Source organism: Panthera leo, chromosome A3 (genome assembly GCF_018350215.1).
Source record: "Panthera leo isolate Ple1 chromosome A3, P.leo_Ple1_pat1.1, whole genome shotgun sequence".
In the NCBI taxonomy this organism is placed as follows: Eukaryota; Metazoa; Chordata; class Mammalia; order Carnivora; family Felidae; genus Panthera; species Panthera leo.
The window spans coordinates 52,206,545-52,226,859 of NC_056681.1; the positions used below are offsets into that span (position 1 = coordinate 52,206,545).

General features: G+C 35.3%; 1 protein-coding gene across 1 annotated transcript in view; it reads right to left on the reverse strand.

Annotated features, from left to right (window-relative positions):
* The window catches only part of GCC2 (GRIP and coiled-coil domain containing 2), a 65,474-nt gene extending 45,407 nt beyond the window's left edge, over positions 1 to 20,067 (reverse strand). Inside the window, exons 1-10 of the mRNA XM_042931843.1 lie at positions 19,966 to 20,067; positions 19,637 to 19,693; positions 18,581 to 18,665; positions 17,396 to 17,463; positions 14,317 to 14,421; positions 11,146 to 13,611; positions 10,397 to 10,466; positions 7,806 to 7,906; positions 7,482 to 7,580; positions 789 to 908 (exon numbers count right to left, since the gene is read on the reverse strand). Coding sequence (XP_042787777.1) covers positions 789 to 908; positions 7,482 to 7,580; positions 7,806 to 7,906; positions 10,397 to 10,466; positions 11,146 to 13,611; positions 14,317 to 14,421; positions 17,396 to 17,463; positions 18,581 to 18,665; positions 19,637 to 19,693; positions 19,966 to 20,067 — 3,273 coding nt within the window. The remainder of the gene's footprint in view (positions 1 to 788; positions 909 to 7,481; positions 7,581 to 7,805; positions 7,907 to 10,396; positions 10,467 to 11,145; positions 13,612 to 14,316; positions 14,422 to 17,395; positions 17,464 to 18,580; positions 18,666 to 19,636; positions 19,694 to 19,965) is intronic.
* Between the last annotated feature and the right edge of the window lie 248 nt (positions 20,068 to 20,315).

Here is a 20,315-nt window from a genome sequence, read left to right on the forward strand (position 1 = left end):
AAGGGGTGGGAATGTAAATTGGTGCAGCCACTGTGGAAAACCTTATGGAAGTTCTCAAAAAATTAAAAACAGAACTACCATATGACCCAGTAATTACACTTCTGGGTATTTATTCGAAGAAAATAGAAACACTAACTCAAAAAGATATATGCACAACCACGTTTACTGCAGCATGACTTACAATGGCCAGGATAAGGAAACAACCTAAGTGTTCACTGATGGATGAATGGATAAAAAACATGTGGTATATGTATGTATGTATGTATGTGTATGTGTGTGTATATATAAAATGGAATATTATTTGGCCATATAGCCATACAGAAGTATGAAATCTTGCCATTTGTGGCAACATGGATGGACCTTGAGGGCATCATGCTAAGTGAAATAAATCAGAGAAAGATAAATACCATATGATCTCTCATATATGTGCAATTAAAAAAAAAAAAAAAACGAAACAACTAAGCTCATAGAATACGTGGTTGCCAGAGGCACAGGGTGGAGGTGGGTGAAATAAGTGTAGGCAGTCAAAGGTTATAAACTTCCAGTTATAAAATAAATAAGTCATGAAATGTACAGCATGGTGCTATAGTTAATAACATTGTATTGAATATTTGAAAGTTGTTAAGAGAGTAAATCTTAAAAGTTCTAATTGCAAGGAAAAAAAATTCTGTAACTACGTATGGATAGGTGTTAACCAGACTTCAAAATATATGCAAATCATGATGTACACCTGAAACTAAACTAATATAATGTTGTATGTCAATTATACCTCCACAAAATTTTTTTACCTGAAAAGTTGAATTCCTTAATTGTCTTGTAAGTTCTTCTATGTGATGTTCAAAATTATTAGCACGCTCTTTTTCCACATCCAACTGCTCTGACTGCTTATCATATTCTAATAAAAGATTCTTCAATAAAAAACAAAAGGATTTAACTTGAGACGATTATACATTTGACCAATCAGACTATATTACCAAACCATCTTGATATAACATTTGAGTCCATTCTGGAAGTTTAAAACACTTAGCTAAGTTCAACATTTGACCGAACATCTAATTGGCACTGTATAATAAAATTAACATAGTTCAGAGGACTTTAGTATGGGATGGAACTATTAAAGGGCAAAAGGATTTTACATTTATACAGTACCAGCAAGTTAAATATATTCTAGTCACCAATAAAAATAAACTCCTGTAACATAAACAAAATTTAAAGAGGGAGGAGAAAAAGCTTAACCTGGTGGCCTATTAACTCCACCTAAAGAATTGTGATGAGGGAAATGTTTCAGGCCTGGCCTAATATAAGGTATAAGTGCTAATGGAAGGACATAGGAAGATATTTCATACAATCAGTGTCTCACTCTCTGTGGCAAGATGTTTGCCATTTTTTGGACTCTAAAACCAATGGAATTTTGATATTTTTGTTTGGTCCCTACTCAAGAACAAAATGCCCAGGCTGACCTTTTTGCAACATACTGGCAAATTAGGTTATCCTCCAAAGTATGTAAATGAGATTCACTGTTTTGAGACTGTGTGTACTGTTTTTTTTTTTTTTCCTCTCCTCTAATAAATCCTGCTTTTGCCTTGGTTCTTGGAAAACTACCGACTGTTCTTCACATAAATGAATTTGTGTACAGAATAACTAACAAAACCTGAGTTTTCTTTGAAAGTTTACTTTGGAAAGCCTAAAAAGTGACCTTCATCCAGCCCAGGACTTCTTGAGTCCTTCCCAGGCTCCTCTGGGGTTTCATGTGTGACAATTATAGGCTCTTTCTGGCTCTTGCTTGCCAAATCCGATTCTTGGCTAAGTGTAATTTTGTTTCTAATTCTGATTTATACATAATCAACTATTATCCACACTAGTAGCTGAATGTTGGGATCTGAGTTTCAATTTTATGGTCTACCCATCTAATGATCGGCAAAAAACAGGATGTGGGAACCAAAAATCTGGCTTATATATATATGTTTGTCCATGTTTATTTGTCTGAGGGTTCTGCTATTTCCTGGCTTAAATGAATATGGGGTTGAGAAATCATTTATCTTCCACAGAGAGAAGATTCCATGCTGTTTTTGTATTTCGTGCAAATTCCTCTAAGTCTATAGATCAGAGATCTTTATCTTAAACTCTATCTCGTCTTCGTTTTTACTTGCTATGGTTCTAATAGTTGTCAAGAGCTGCAAAAATGGGATTCCTATAACAAAGCTGACTTAAATAAATAATGGCTCGCCACAGGAAATTCTGACTATAATCACATATTATTCCTAAGGGGAGCACTGGAACAAAAAACGAATGCCATGCGTGCAATGGTCTAATTTCCTCGATGCATATGCCTATATTGATTCCAAGCAAACGAATAATTACAAATTATCACCGCTTCAGAATTGTTGCACGTTTAGATCTTTTTTTTTTTTTTTTTTTAATATTTTTAATGTATGTTTACTTTTGAAGGCGAGAGAGAGACACACACAGAATCTGAAGCAGGCTCCAGGCTCTGAGCTGTCAGCACAGAGCCCAACGCGGGGCTTGAATTCATAAGCTGTGAGATCATGACCTGAGCTGAAGTCAGGCGTCCAACTGACTGAGCCACCCAGGTGCCCCTGTTCAGATCTTTAAAACAACAACAACAACAACAACAACAACAACTGAGAGGCATCTGGGGAACTTGGTTAAGCATCCAACTCTTTATTTTGGCTCAGGTCACGATCAAGCTCTGCATCAGGCTCCACACTGAGCATGGAGCTGGCCTGGGATTCTCTCTCTCTCGCTCTCTCTCCTCCTCCTGTTCATGTGTGCGTGCACCCGCTCTCTTTCTCTTAACATAAACATTAAAAAACTGATAAAAATGATTATTATAAGTGATATGAACACTGAAAAAAGAAACTGGCCAGGTTCACAAGTCTACAAAATTCCTCAGCATCCTAATATTGATGTTCCCTGAGGAACCTAATGGAGCTCAGTTATGTCTATTTTTATAAAAAATGATCATGATTCTTAAACATATCAGCAGGACCGATTTAATCGTACATCCTGTTGTTTCCTCACAAATGGAATCCCTAGCTTATTCAAAGACTGAGAAAATTCTACAACTATAAAATGTATTTTTAAGTTTATTTATTTACTTTGAGAGAGAGACAGGGAGAGAGCAAGCTGGGGAGGGGCGGAGAGAGGGACAGAGAGGGAATCCCAAGCAGCCTCCACACTGCCAGCACAGAGCCTGATGTGGGGCTTGAATAATCAACTGAGCCACCCAGGTGCCCCTAAAATGTATTTTTGAAAATGTTTTAATAGACTTCATTTTTTTAAGAGCAGTTTTAGGTTCACACCAAAACAGAGAGGAAGGTACAGATTTCCCATTACTCCTCTACCCCCAAATGCAGAGCCTTCTATATTATCAATAATACATGGCACATTTGTTACAATTGATGACCTTACACTGACACATTACCATCCAAAGTCCATAGTTTACATTAGGGTTCACTTCTGGTGTTGTACATTCTCTAGCTTTGGACAAATTTATAATGACATACATCCACCATTAATCAGTATCATATCATACAGAGTAGTTTCACAACCTAAAAATCCTCTGTTCCATCTATTCATCCCTTCCTCCCCAACCACTGATTTTTTTGTTTTTAACTGTCTTTTCCCTTTTCCAACATGTCATGTAGTCGGAATCATACATTATGTAGACTTTTCAGATTGGCTTCTTTTGCTTGGTAGTAGCATGCATTTAAGTTTCCTTCATGCCTTTTCATGGCTTCATAGCTCATTCCTTTTCAGTGCTGAATGACATTCCATTGCCTGGATGTACCAGTTTATCTATCCATTTACCTACTGAAGGCCACCTTGGTTGTTTCCAAATTTTGGCAATTATAAACAAAGCTGTTTGTAACACCTACATGCAGGTTTTTGCGTGGATATGTTTTCAACTCCGTTGCGTAAACACCAGCAGTTACTAGATCATACGGTAAGAGTAGGTTTAGTTTTGTAAGAAATTGCCAAACATCTGTTAAAATGGCTGTACTATTTTGTACCCCCTACCAGATTTTCTGAATGAGAGTTCCTATTGCTCCATGTCTTTGTCAGCATTTGTTGGTGTTGGTGTTTCAGATTTTGGCCATTCTAATAGGCATGCAGTGGTTTTAATTTGCACTTCCCTGATGACATATGGTGTGGAATATCTTTTCATATGCTTATTTGCCATCTGTTTATCTTCTTTGGTGTAAGTTTTTTGGCCAAGTTTTAAATCAGGTTTTTTGTGTTCTTACTGTTGAGGTTTAGTAGTTCTTTGCATATTTTAGGATAACAGTCCTTTATCAGATATACGTCCTTTGCAAATATTTTCTCCCAGTCTATGCCTTCTCATTCTCTTGACATTATCTTTCGCAGAATACTTATAATTTAAACATATATGTGTGTGTGTGTGTCTGTGTATGTATGTGTGTGTGTGTGTGTGTGTGTATACATATAGCTTATCAATTCTTTCATGGATCATACCTTTGGTGTTCTAAAAAGTCATTGTTACACTCAAATTCACCTAGGTTTTCTCCAGTTATTTTCTAGGAGTTTCACAGTTTTTTGTTTTACATGTAGGCTTATGATCCACTTTTGAGATAATTTTTGTGAAGGGTATGAGGTCTGTATCTAGATTCAAATTTTTTTTTTTTTCTTTACAGGTGGATGTCTAATTGTTTTAGTACCATTTGTTTAAAAGATTATCTTTTCCTCCACTGTCAAAGATCAGCTGACTATATTTATATGGGTCTATTTCTGGGCTCTCTATTCTCTCCTACTGATCTATTTCTCTATTCTTCTACCAATATCACATTGTCTTGATTGCTGTAGTTTTATAGTAAGTCTTGAAGTCAGGTTAATCCTCCCATTTTGTTCTTCTTCAGTATTGTTTTCTGAGTCTGACCTACATCATTTTCCTTCTCTAAGGAACTTTTAAAATTTTTAAAAGAGTTTATCTAGAGAGAGAGAGAGAGAGAGAACATGTGTGAGACTGGAGGAGGGGCAGACAAGGGGGAGAGAGAATCCTAAGCAGGCTCTGTGCTCTAAGCAAAGAGCCTGATGTAGGGCTTGAACCCACAAACTGTAACATCATGATCCGAGCTGAAATCCAGAGTCAGATGCTTAACTGACTAAGCCATCCAGGCGCCCTACATTTTTAACATTTCTTGAAAGGCATGTCTTTCTTTTCCTATGAGCATTCTCATTATGCAGTTGTACCTTTTGTACTTGGCTCACCATTCTCTGAAATTCTTTTTTTTTTTTTTTTGTCTTTTGAAATCTATATATATATATTTAATTTTTTATTGGTTTTTGAGAGAGACAGTGGACATGTGTAAGGAGAGAGGGGCAGAGGAAGAAAGAATCTTAATAAGGCCCCACGCTCAGCATGGAACCTTACACGGGGGATCCCACAACACTGGGATCATGACCTGAGCTGAAATCGAAAGTTGGACACTCAACCGACTGAGACACCCAAATGCCCCTGAAATCTACATTAAAAAATTTTTTTTAATGTTTGCTTATTTTTTGAGAGAGAGCAACAGAGTGTGAGTAGGGGAGGGGCAGAGAGAAAGGGAGACACAGAATCCAAAGCAGGCTCCAGGTTCTGAACTGTCAGCACAGAGCCTAATGCAGGGCTCGAACTCATGAACCGTGAGATCATGACCTGAAACAAAGTTGGATGCTTCACCGACTAAACCACCCAGGCATCTCTATAGTTTAAACAAAGAAATTGGCATACCTGGTCTACCCATTGATAAAAATTAATAAATTAGATTAAAATGTAAAGAAGCAAGGTGCTAATGGCTCATAAAAGACAAATGAGCCTATATTTAAATTTCAAATAAGTGTTTTAAAAAAATGGATGTGTCAAATACCTTTATATATTAAGGATATTAATCCCTTGTCATATTTTCATGTTAATTTTATATTTTATATAGTTCAGTCTATCTTTTCCTTTGTAAATTCAATTGCTTTTAAGTTTAGAAACATATCTCATATCCAGCAGTAAAATGATTGTTTTATAACAGGTTTTAAAAAATCCTTTTCACTTTTGACAAAACTCTTTAAATCCACCTAGAATTTATTTTGGTGTGTGGGAGTAAAGTAAAAATCTAACTAAATTATTCTGAAGTAGTTACCTAATTCCTTCTTTGTTGGTTTCAATGTTTTCAAATCTTACTGGGCTAGTATACAATCTAGCTTAGTTGGTAATAGAACAGTTCTGGAACCAGACTTCCTGAATCCAAGCTTGGGCTTTATTCTGTTACTTGCTCTGTGATAGCGGCAATGTTAATTATATGTTTCTTGTTTTTTTGTTTTTTTTTTACTAAAAAATTTTTTTTTTTTAGAATTAAGTGTGATAAGATATGTAAAGTGCTTAGAAAAGAGGCTGGCCTAGAAGTGTTTGTTGTTATGCAGAGGTCTCTGTCTTCTGTTAAATTAATGTCTTATTTTTATATCAGAACTGTATCACATTATTATGGTTTTGTAATAAATTTCACACCTGCTAGAGCAAGATGCTTTTCTTTTTTCACTTTAAAAAGTATTAACTATTCTTGTGAGCTTATTTCCCATTTGAAACTTAAAATAATTGTCAAGATTGCCTAACCAAAATAGATAAATTTTTAGTAAAATTGTTTCAGAACATGTAAACCAACCTGAAAACAAGTATATCAAATAATAATAGTTGCTATATATATGTTTTGCAGTTTTCTTCATGAAGTGCCGAATTTTCTCATTAAAGTTCTTCCTGAAATTTTATTTTTTGGCTTCTATGGAATTTTCTTCTTTCAATCAATCCCACTTGGCTCACTCTCTTGTTGATACCATCCTCTTTTATTGTTATACACTGTAAGTTTCTTAAATTTTTTTTGTCTACTTCTCTGTTATTGCCATTAGAATTTAAGTCCTTAGAGGGCAGGAATTTAGCCTATTTGGTGGACTACATCTCCCTAGTACTCAGTACTCACTCTGACTGTATAAATATTTGCTGAATCAATACATACAAGAATGTAATGGTATTTATCTTACATTCAGGGATTTTGTTGCACTCTCTTATTTTAATTTTAAATTTTTTTATAATATTCTCATGTTAGGTTGATAAGCATATTACCTCCAAATAATGCTTTTACTTTCCTTTTAAACCTGTTGTTTGAGTTTCAAGTTTATTCACTTGGCCAGAATATAAAATAATAACAGTAATAATAGTCATCTTTTTTGTTACTGATTTTATTAGGAAATCCCAAGACAGAATTTTGGTTTTAAAAAACAATAGCTTGAAGGTACTTTAAATCTCAGACACTTAAAATCTTGATACTAGGATGCTATGACATTACACAAAAAAATAGAAACAAATTTACTAAAAAATACAAGGTGACTGTCTTATGGACAAGTTTTACATTTCTAGTACATTCCTTAACTTAGAAGTTACAAATATAACTTGCTATTAAAATAACTATTTTTACCTTATAGCTTTCTGCTCCTTGAATGAGATCTCTCATGGAAGTAGACAACTGATCCTTTTCTGATCGAACAGATTCAAGCTCTTCCCGTAGAGTCTGGGCCTATTTTAAATATATGATAAAAAGTTTTGTTTTGTTTTTTAAAGATTTTATTTTTAAGTAATCTCTACACCCAATGTGGGGCTTGAACTCACAATGCTGAGATCAAGAGTCATGTGCTCTACCGACTGAGCCAGCCAGGCGCCCCTAAAAAGTTTTTTATGGACAGAAAAACTAGATTTTCTAATATGTAAGATTATTGAACCTTGTATTTTTAAGTCACCTTACCTCTCTTTTGCTAGAATCTAGTTCTTTTTTTGCCTTCACAGCAACTAGTTTTATCTTATTTATTTTTTCCTCTTTCTCTTTGGATTCTTTTTCCAGATATCCTAAAAACACAAAATGAAAGGATTATATATATGAACTCAAAAGGAAAAAATCCAAATTATTTACTTGTTTTAGCCTTAGAAATTGACCTTTAATCTGGAACACAAAATCTGTAATCTGTAATTAAAAGTAATAAGTAGCAAAAATATTAGTATCTATTTGTTTAAGTGAAAGTTTAGTCATTACCTAAGCAAGGGAAACAATGGTAAAAATGTCCATTTCCTTCCAACTGTCAAAATAGCCTACTCATTTCATAAGTGTCTAGGAATTGGAGAGGCTATTAGTGCTCCTTTAATGTTAGAAGATTTCCTAGAAACTCAACTATGGTAGGATTTTAGGCGGCAATTTGCAAATCAGGATCATATGGGGAAATATCAGATACAGTTAAATACTTTTGCTCTGTAGACACACTCCAATCCTGATCTCTTCCTTAACATCTTTAGCCATTTCCTCTATTTCAGCTCCTGTGTTCCAGATTTTATTTCTTGATATCTCTGCTTAAGTTATCTGAATTTCTGTCCTCGCTCATTAATCCAGATGCACCTGTGCTCACAGACTCTGCCTTTCTCTGCTGCTACAGGTGATTATTTTGTCTGTGTGTTTGTGCAGCACTGGCCAATTGTTCCACTTTTGCATTTCATCCTACACCTCTCATGCACTCAAGAATCAGTGCAGCAAAGCTCCCTCTTTCTTGTGCAGCAAATCCCCCTCTCTAATGGAGTTTTCTTTTTTTCTTTCTTTCCTTTTTTTTTTAAAGTTTATTTATTTATTCTGAAAGAGAGAGAGAGAGAGAGAGTGGGGAGGGGCAGAGAGAGAGGGAGAGAAAGAGAATCCTAAGCAGGCTCTGTACTGTCAGCATGGAGCCCAATGCAGGGCTCGAACTCATGAACACGTGAGATCATGACCTGAGCTGAAATCAAGAGTTGGCCACTCAACTGACTCAAGCCACCCAGGTGCCCCAGTGGAAGCACCAAAGAGGATGGGAAAGGTCATGAAAGGATTGCTGAAACCGCACACAAACAAAAAAAGGCAAACCACCACACTTCCCCTCTGGATACTGTCTCATCTCTTTTATAAGCAAAGCCCTTTGTAAGCATGTGTACACATGCTCTCAAATTTCTTTTTTTTTTTTTTGAACATATTTCATTCAGGCTCTGGCTTTAGCATATCACAGAAAAGGTTATCAAGTTACCAATGCCCTCTAGTTTGCTTAATCCAATGGTTAGTTCTTTGTACTGATGTTACTTTACCTATTCTAGCATTTGCCATGGTTAAATATTTTTTCCCTCTTTAAACACTTCTGTTACTTGCACTTCATCGATCTTAATTTCCAACACATTTTATGTTCTGGGTTTTCCCAACTCACTGGCTGCTCCTTCCCAATCTCCTGTGCTATTCCCATCTTTCAGACTTTTAAATGACAGAGAATGGTCTCTGGTCTTCATATTTTTTCTACATTCACTTCCTTGGTGATCTCCATCTCATGGCTTTTAACTGTTCTGTTAACTACAACTTTTTACCTCGGATCTAGCTCCCTCCCCATAACTCCAGATTTGCATATTTAGTAGTCTACCTGACATCACCATCTGAGGTGTTAAATTTGTCTCAAACCGAGTTCCTAATCTCATTTTTAACCCCACTTGTCCCAGTCATCCACTATAAGAAAACTAGCATTCATTTAAAAATCTTCCAGCTTCCCCTACTACCTCTCCCTCACTAGACTAACTAGACACTAAACTGAAGATTTATGGGCACATTACTTAACACTTCTAAGTATTTATCTCTTATTTTTAAATGGGAATAAAATAGCTACTCCATAATGTTACTATGACAAAGATGTGTATAGGACAAAGTCTCAACTTCTTTGCACACATTCTAGTGCTTTTGTGGTCATACTCCTGCCTCTCTAGGAACTTCTTGGTATGCTCCTTGATGTTATGTATGTTGATATTCACACACCTGCCGTTCTCTCCTGCCAGAATACCTTTCTTCTCATGTCAAATTTCTCATTCTTCAACACAAAAGTATAGCCTATTCTGTGATGTTTTTCCTACCTGAAGGCAGACAGCCGATCATGCCTTCCTGTACTTCCAGCATTACACCTTGTCGACACTTCAAACTACTACAAGAACAGCCCCTCTGGCACTTGGCTCTTTGAAGACATGGTCTGTATTTTAATCACTTGCTATTACTAGTGCCTATCTAGCTAGGCATTCAAATAAACTTTGCTAAATAAATGAAAAATCCCCAAACCATCATGGAACCATTTATAAATGGAATCACATCAGTCCTTTAGATTAAACAATTAAACAAGAGAGTGGTAATTTTGGAAAGGAAGGCAAACAGATGGCAGAGAAGCAAAAATGGGGGCATTAGAGACAGCTAGTTATTATGATTTAACAACTCATTAATCAGCTACATTTCTCAATGTATTCCAACTCTAGAAGAATCTGTGTAATTCATTGTGACAACATATACAAAACCATACTTACCTATTTTTTCTTCCAACTCTTTTACTAAAGAAGGTTGATCATTTTCTACAGGTGATTTCTCTAAGGAATCCTAGATTTTGTAGGAAAAACAAAAAGAAAATCACTTCATTTCCCATGATGAACTAATTGGCCATCATATCAAGCATGAGAAAATCCTCATTAAAGAAAATTCACACAAAAAGCAATTTGATGAACAGTCTTTTTCTTACCTTGATAGACCAATACTGACCTTATGCATATAGAATTTACTGTAAAAAAACAGTAGTATCCAAGGCCAAGATGAACAACCTGACACATACCAAACACATAATGCAATAAAGATTAAATGATTATAGTTTATCATACTTTCACAAATTTTGGACAAAAATCTAAAATTTTGGCTAAAGTTAAATACCACAATAGCCCACTTTTCTGCTCAATAGTGCTCTTTAAGAAAGGTAAAATGTATATCACACCAGAATGAAATTCTAGTTTTTTCATGTTGTACTTTTGGTGTTGACTAGTTATGCAATTTTGACCAAGACATTTAACCCCTTAATCATTTAATCTTATGCCAGATCAAGATTCTAAAATGATCTAAAACCAAAAAGTGACCAATATGGATACAGAATATGTAACATGAAAATGTTTAATGTACTTTTCAGAAAACAATTTACTTCTGACTTAAAAGTGTAAAAATTTAATGTATGTATGTTCTAGTCTAGTACTAGAACTAAGAATTTAAATTAATAAAATTGAAATAATAGTACCTTTAATAACAACAACTCTGCTCTCACGTCCTGCAATTCAGCTTCTTTTTGTTCCTGCGATAGCCTCAGGTTTTCAAGCTCCCTTAGAAAAGACTGTTCTTTTTCATTTTGGGTTTTATTTTTGCTATGTAAGTTTTGAGAGGCTTCTTCAACTTGACTTAAAAGATTCTGATTTTCAAGCCTTTTTTCATTAGCATTCTTCATTTCTAGAAGATCAGACTGCAAGGCCTCTTTATGCGACAGGGTTTCTTCTAATTCTTTCCTTAAGAGAACTTTCTCTTGTTCATGGTCTCTTAGTAGAGACTGAAGCTCTTCATGCTGAACTGCATTCTCTTCTTGAAGGCACTTAATCTTTTTTTCTAACTCTGCTACCCTTTCATCATACTGAAATATCAAGTTGTGTTTTTCCTCATTGATTTTAGCTAAGGATTCACCTACAGCTTGTAGGATATTTACAACATCTTGCTCTTCATCTTCTTCTGAAACTTTTGACTCCATCTGCTTCAGGAAACCATATAACTGAGTTTTGACAAATAACTTCTGAACCTGCTCATTTTCAAACAGTGTACTTAAATTATCTCGTTCTGTAATTGTTACCTGAAGTTTCTTTTCTAATTCAGAAATGTGTTCCTTAAGCATAACATCTTCTTTTTGGGACAGGAGAACTTCCAAATCCCTATTCAACTGGTTCTTTTCTGAGCTTAATCTATTATTTTCCTCATAAAGAGACTTAACTTCAGATGATAGTGCTTCCTGGTCCTCAGAGACAGTTTTTAATTGAACCATAAGTTTTTCTAATTTTTGGTTATTTTGATCCTTTTCTTTTAAAGTTTCTTCTAGTTCTCCTCTTAATTCATTTACCTTTTGTTCCAGTTCACTGTTGCAGTGGCTAGTTTGCTCTACTTTTCCCCTAAGTTCTACAATCAATCTTTCTTCCCTTTCACATTTTTTATGGAGATTATCCATCTCTTCATGAGAAGTTTTTATTTTACTTATGAAATCATTTTTTTCCTCAGTGAGGGAACTTATCTTTGCTTCAAGTTCTTGTAACATGGTATCTCTCTGACTGAGACTAACTAAACACACTTCATTCTTTTCTTGAAGACTTTTTATGGTATTTTCAAGTTCTGACACTAATTCTTGTTGGGACAACTTTTCATTTTCTCTCTGGAGACGATTCACAGTTTCAAGAAGAGCATCTTTTTCATTAAAGGCAGTTCTGAGTTTCTGCTGAAGTTCGTTAACATCAGATGCTTGCTGTTGCTTCATTGATTCAAACTCTTGACTTATTTTCCCAGCGGATTCCCCCAGTTCTGTTTGTAAGATCTCCATAATCTCCCTCAGACTCTCATAATTTAAAATTGCTTCTTGCTTTTCTTGCTGTAGGTTTTCACACTGCTCCTTTAGACCTTGTATTTCAAACATTAGTGTTAATTTTTCTTTTTCTGAACCTGACAAAAATGTCTCAGTTAGTTCTGATATTTCTTTTTGATGCTGTTCCTTAAGACTCTGTACTTCTTTGTTATGTTGTTCTACAATACAGCAAAATTGTTTGTTTGAATCTTCTAGTTCAGATTTTAATTTTTCAATTACACAGCTCTGTTCTTCTTTAGCTAGCAATAATTCATTAATTTTAAACTCTAAGTCTTCCCGTTCATGAAAAAACTCATCCTTTATATGTTGTGCATCAAGTTCAAGTTTTAATTTAAGATTATTCATGTAAGTTACCTCATCTTTTAAGATACTATGTTGAGACTCCAATTCTTTTAAGGTGTTTTCTAAGTGTTTGATTTTTTCGTTTACTACTTGTTCTACAAAAGCTTCTTCTTGTAAGAGCATAGGACACATCTGATTTTCGTGGTTTGCATCTGGCGCATTCTCTAAGTTTTCTAATTCACATTCATATTTCTCCTGAATGTTCTTCACACTTGCTTCACATTGTCTGACTAAATTCTCCTTTAGCTGGTTTAAATTACTCATTTCTGCTTCCCGTTCTTTTGCAGATGCTTCTATTTGGCACATCAAATCTTTCACCTCTTCTTGGTGTGCAACTTTCAACTGCAAAAGCTCTTCTTGCAAACTATTAATATCTTTTTGGTAACGCTGGGAATTAGCCTCAATGACTTCTTGGAGATGCGTAATTTCTTGCTCCTTTTCATTTGTGGCAGTGCTTAATTGTTTTTGCAGATATAAAATTTGTTCCTCAAAGACTGGCTTGATGTTCTGAATCTCCTCTTGTAATTTTTTAACATTATCTTCACAGTTACCCTGAAATTTAAGTTGTTCGGAAAGTTCTAATTGTTTTTTTGTTGCTTCTTCCAGTTCCTTTTGCAAGCTAGCTTTATCTTCACTGTGTTTGGAATGTACTGCCATTAATTCATTTTTCAGATTTTCAATTTCTTTCACATAGTTTCCTTGTGATTGTTCAAACTCCTTGTGCACATCTTCCATCTTAGTAATAGAATCCTATTATAAAAATCAGCACACAAAAATACCTAATTAAGACAAAAGAAATGCCTGCCTTCAGGAAAAATATTAGCCACAGGCTAACTGGAGAGAAAAGGAAGTGAGCAAAAATGTACATAGAGCAATATGACACTGAGACTCCCCAAGAATTCTGCTCAGGCTGCAACTACCTTAAGTATCATACTGCACGTTGCAGTACTAAATGTGTTATTCAGGGTAATAACTAAAATCTAAGAAATCTCTGGATTTAATTTCCTTTTAAAAAGGGATAAACTACGGAAGTTATATTGAGTCACAAAGTTTTAATGAGTTATCTCCTGAGTTGAACAATAGGGGACTTTTGGGGAAAATTAGCCCAGACCCAATAGGCAATTGACTATTCCAGAACTGAACAATGATTCATTTAGAGTATGTGTGAGAGTCAACTTACTTAAACAAGTACTTTTTCACAAAACAAGTAATTTTTAATAATTCTCATTAAAGAGTAACATTACAGCAATAAAGAGGATTAAGAAATGCAAAAACTAAATGCTAGTTCTATCTCTATGTAGATGGGGGATTTCAGTTGTTTTTCTTTTTTAGATATTAATTTGTTGTTGTAAATTATTAAAGTCATCAAATCACATGCTTGTTAAGATTTTAGCTCTAAAATTCATGACTATAGTAAATAAAATAAAAAAACCAAACATTAAATTGTTGCCTTACCTCAACCTCTTGCTTCCTTTTAATATTTTCTTTCTTCAGGTAAAGACACTGTTGCTCACTCTCTGCTTTTTCCAGAAGAAGAGCATCCAGACGTTCAGTCAATGCCTGTTTTGGAGCAGGGTGATTTGTTTGCCAGAGGTTAAAAATGGTGGATTGAACACATGCGTAATTTTTTCTTCACCATATCCAAACCACACTGAAGTAAGAATAAAAGACTTAAAAAGGTCTATACGTAAGAACAAAGAGAAAAGGAGAAAATAAATAAGGACTACGGGAAATTTCACCATATTTTTGAAAAACTGAAAAGTGGAGGAGGAACTGAATTAGAAAGAGGAAGAAAAGTAAAACTTACAGTGTCTTCACAGGGAAACACACGAGAAGCTGGCAAATACTCTAGTAAATTAAATGTCCAGAAATTGGAGGCCCTAGATATTGTTGAGGGAAGTATAATGTGTGGGATTCAAAAACTGGGGATTGGTTGACAATCTGAATAGGGAGGATGAGAATAAAAGGCAAGAAATCACCCCTGTCCCATCTTCCTCAGAGATGGGTTTGTTCTCTGCAGAAATTTAACAGGATAGAAAGTAAATGAAATGGAAACTAGATCAACAAGAGTAAGTAAAACTTCTACCAAGACTGATCAAGAGAAGACAGAAGTCACAACAATAAAAATAAAAAGGACACATATCTACATATAAATCAGAGATTAAACAGCTAAAGAGAATATTATGAACAATTATTTGGCAATAACATTAAAAACTGAAATGAAAGGAATAAAAATATAGCTTTATTAACTCAAGAAAAAAAAATTAAAAAGCCTAATACTGTAACAATTTAAAAATTAAACTAGTGGTTTAAAAACTGTCCACCTAAGGTAACAGAAGGAATAGTTTTATAGGTGAATTCTATCAAATTTTCAAAGAACAGATTATCCCAATTACATATGAACTTGTTCAGACAAAATAAGAAGCAGATTCCGTTATTCTACAAAATTTGCATAACGTGATACAAATATTGAAAGACTTTACAAACAGGAAAATCACAAATCCAATTCATCATGAATCCAGATTAAGTTAAACCTAAATGTTTAAAATCTATAAAAATGTTAAAATCTTAAATAAATTAGTCTACTATCACCCTATATCTGTCTACTTCTGAACTTACGTAAAGTAATAAAAACAAACCAAACAACAGATGTAGAAAATTTACAGTTCTATATCAAGTTATAGCTATTATTCAAATACAGGTAGAATAAAGCCATTTTAAAATATGGGATGACATTTTCCTCCCATACATCCCTTCTTAGGATGCTACAGAAGGGCATACTCTATGAAGATGAGGTTAACCACCGAAGTGAATAACATGTCACTTAGCAAATGGGGGGCCAATACAGAAAAGCAGTGTAAAAATTCACAGGATCATGGCACAAGGCCATTTCCAGGAAAACTGGGCGGCAGACCTAGAGAACAACCAGAACAAATTAATGCAGGACAGAAGGCTTTAGAAGGGGTGGGGTGGGGGGGTCCAGGAAAAAACAGTAAAGATGATCTGATCTATCTGATCAATGGAAAGTAGGAGTTATTGGGAAAGATAGCAAAATTTTCATATGCTGTTAACAGCAAGTTAATAGCTAAATGTCTAAAATGGATAAATCAAAGAATAGCAGTGTAACTGTATTATTTAGAAATACAGAAATAATTTCTAGAAGTATTAGTGTTTTAATAAGTTATTTAGTTATTAGCATTATTTGTAAATTATGTGCACAGATTACTTTGGTTAAAACAATTTTAGTTTTAAAATTAGCTTTTTCACATTACATAGAATATTGCAATATAAACTTCTGATTGGTAAATTATCAGGGCAATCCTAAATACATTCACTGATTTTAGGGGATATATACAGGTCATTAACTGAAAACAGCTATAAAAAATCTTGAAGATTAGAGGCACAGATGCACAGTTATTTCTTAGAAAATACAGACTTGATTCCAGCAAAGAGATAATAACAAGAGTGACATGTACTAGAAATTTCATTATCTTAACATACAATTTCACCTCCCCCTTGCATTTGGAAGCAGCATATAACTTCATATACCTTCAAATTTTGACATGGAAAATACGATTATTCCTCTTCTAAAAATGAAAGTCAAATACATCAGCTTTGAATAAAACTTTAGATGTATCCTAATGTGCTAGAAGATAACTACCAGAAATAAGATGACTACTAGAAATTTAGAAAATTTAGAAGAGCATGGAAAAAAACATTACAAAGCTTTGAGAAACAAAAGAAACTCTAAAGATTAGACCAAATGGGTGGGGAGGGTACATTTAGTTAGCATTAGGGGCCTGTAAGTAAGAATAAGCAATTCAGGTTCGTCAACAGATAAACAAGATAAAAACAATACCCTGTGATCTGGCAAGAGCATATAAAACAAAAAGAGAAGAGAGAGCAGGGTTAGGGAAGAGAAAGTGTACTGATAAACTGCAGCATTATCCTGAAGGAACTATAGATCACTGGTGGCTGACACATGTACAGGATAAAGGAAACAGGAAAACTGAAGAGTCTCTAAAGTTAAAAGGTCTGAAAAACAGTGCTGTCACTGGTTGTCCAGTAAAAGGGATTTGGCCATGCTAAACAAAAAGAAAAGACAAGAGAAATGGGTGAATATTTAAATCTTTCCCCAAACAGCTAGAGATTCAACTGTGAGATGTGGGTCAGTAATCACATCCAGGTATACATATCTATTTATACATTTTATGCATCCATTGGCCTAAAAATCACCATCAAATTCCTGAGCACGGGTTTTCTGAGGGGGAGAGGGAAGAGCAGGGCTGAGATTAAGGCAGCGCCTTAATGACAGAGTGTGTGCGATGGAAAAGAGAAGAGAGTACCACTCATTTCACACAGAAAGAGAGGTAAAAAACTTAACCAAGGGCAGAGAGGAAGTGGAAAAACAGAGGCAAAAGCCAGACAGGGCTCTGGCACATTGACAGCTTTAAAGGAAATTTGATTTGTTATTACACATTTCCTCTAAGTAAATAAATAAAAATTAAAGCAATATTTGCAACTTTTGCATTACCTTAATAATATCACCAGTTCCTCCAGCAACAGGTTTTGTTTTGAATTCCTCAATTTCTTTCTCCAATTCTAAATAATTATTAAAAAAATTCCAGTTCAGAAATGAAGAGAATAATTATTGTCTAAAGTGGTAAGTACATTCTTTAAGGAAAAAAAAAAAAGACACTATAAATTAGAATAAAGCAGCAGATATTTTGAGAAAGTACTAATTTCACCCCATATTACCTTTTATTTTCCTTTTTTCTTATGGAAAATTCCAGACAAATAAGAAAAGTAGAAAGGATAGTATGATTAATACACCCATCACCTTAATTTAGCAATAATTACATGGACTCTTGTTTCATCCTGACCTGTATTTTTCCTTTTTTCTTACCTATCTTGATATTTTTGATGCAAATCTGAGACATTATAGTATTTTAGCTGTAAATAACTTCTTACTGTATAATCTTAAAGCAATAATTAACCTCATATTAAGCATAAATACTAACCTATTTCATCAACCCATGTCCAGGTCTGGAGCCTAGAACACCTTTCCAAATATATTTATTACTCTCTTTATCACAAACTGGCCCAATCTCCCTAAACACAATGCGACCTTTTCTAGTAGAAAATAAATCTTGGCTTGTAGCAATTAACATTTGTTAAGTCATTGGAAATTCATGACCTCACCGCACATATTGAAAAGAATACTAATATCTACATTCTTTAGGAATATAAAGTTGAACAGGCAATCAATCAACTTCAACAAATATACTTCAACATTCCAGGAATGGAAATATTTTATTACTTTACTTGAGGCCTCTTTTTACTTCTTTGGGCTCACAATCTTCTATCTCTGACATTTCAACTGACTACCCTAGAAAAAAATGATTTATCTAGATCAATATACAATCCAAATCCAAAAAAATGCTTAATTTTAACCAAATTTTTCTTTAAGATCCTCTTCCTTGACTTTTATTATTTTAATAGTTCAAAAATAACTGCCGTTTAGAGATGTGTAATGGTAAAAAAAAAAAAAAATCACAGGTAAATGGTTAGAATGTTAAATAATAATAGATTTCACACTGAGTAAGATTTTATTGGATTCACTGGTAAACAAAATAAGCCAATATACAACTAAAAACCTAGTATTTTAAATCATGATTCAATGAGATTGTGGTAAAGATGAGTATTTTCAACTCAATACCTGCACATCGGGCTTTAGCTTTCTGTATTAGCATCATCTGCTTCTTGGCAAACTTGATAAGATCTTCCTTGGGCAAGGTTTCCAGCTGAAAGATGTAATGATATTACTAATTTGTTATAACTCATGTTCCTTTTAGACCACAAAAAAAGAAATATAATATCTTCTTAAAAACATCCTACTGAATAAATCTTCATGTCAACCAAACCATATTTTTTAAAAGTAGCAACTGCAACTTCAACTCAATAAATACCAGTTAGGGGACTGCTATGAAATATAAAAAACAGCACATATCCTCTTACTCACATAAATTCTTGTTTAGGTTAAGATACTTTCTGGGTTTTGATTTAATTGTAAAATTAGGGGACTGGGACTAATTCTACTTAACGTTCCTTGGAGCTGTAAAATTATTCAAGGCTGAAATGTCTTTGGCTACCTGAAAATATGTAAGCATAAATATAGCAACAAGACAAATCAGGGTGCATTTAGTCTTTTTAAGAAATCAGGGAAATTACTTAACCTCTGGGCTCAGTTTTCTCATCTGTAAAATTGGGATAACAAAAGTACTTGTCTCATGGTTACCATGAAGCTTAAATGATGAAGTAACTGTTCAGGGAAGTACTGAAAACTTAGTATGCAAGCAATAAACCACTATCTTTTTAGAATCATGGAATGTTAAACGTTGTACCAGACCATAAAAATTACCTAATTCAACCTTTTTTTCATACTGTAGTAGTAACCTACAGAATTGAGTCCGTTGACTCCTACTTAATGTCACTGCTCTTTCCACTACACTATATAAATCCTCATAGATTAATGTTTGAAAAATTGCAGAATCTCTCAGCCGTGCTAACCGGGAGCAGGAAGTAAACAAGGTCCATTCCTTTCACACCATGAAACTTAAAAAAAAAAAAAAAAAAAAAGGTAACAGATTGGTTAAGAGCCCTTGGGGAAGGGTTTCTTTTAAATAGGCCACCCTCCTACCCATGCCAAAGTTTTCCATTCATCACCCTTCCACTCTTCAGTGAATTGGCTAGTCAAGTACTGTATTCTCTTCACCTTAGATTTCCCGGTCCCAGAGGTGGCTGGTGAAGCCACCCCATCTTGAACAGGATCCTGCAAAACAAAATCAAACCCACGTATCAAGAACTCTTCTCCTAATCTCAGATAGAACGCTGGAACCTTTACAGGTAAAGCCTCTCCGTGGAATCAAGTGTAGGAAACTCCTATGTGAGTTAGGGAAGGTGGGGGTCTGTCGCTGTGGCAAATCATATACAATCTGGCTCTAAGGAGCCAGGTAATCTAGGGACTGAGTTTGGGGCAGTAGGGGCAGAGACCGGAGCAGCGCAGGGCTGCGGGGCGCAAAGCGAAGGCTGCCAAGAACTCACACGGCACCCATCCCCGTGTCTCAAACCGCGGCTCGGGAAGGCCTCGCGGGGAGATGGTGGGCCCCGGTCCCAGTCCGGTCGCCCGAGCTGCGTTACCTCCATGGCAGCCGGCCTGCTGTGGCCACGCAGCCCCGCTGCCCCGCAACCCCACAGCCCAGCCGCCGCCGACTCCGCACTTCCGTCTGCTGTCGCCTCTGACGTACCCTCGGCTGCAGGTTAAAGGTCGCGCTTCTCCGTGGCTGCCCGCCACCCCCCGCGTCTCCATGGCTACCGTCTGATGGCGCTTCCGCTTCCGCTTCTCCTCCGGGAGGCGGGTCCCTGCGCGCGCCCTGACCCGCCAACTGCCAGCT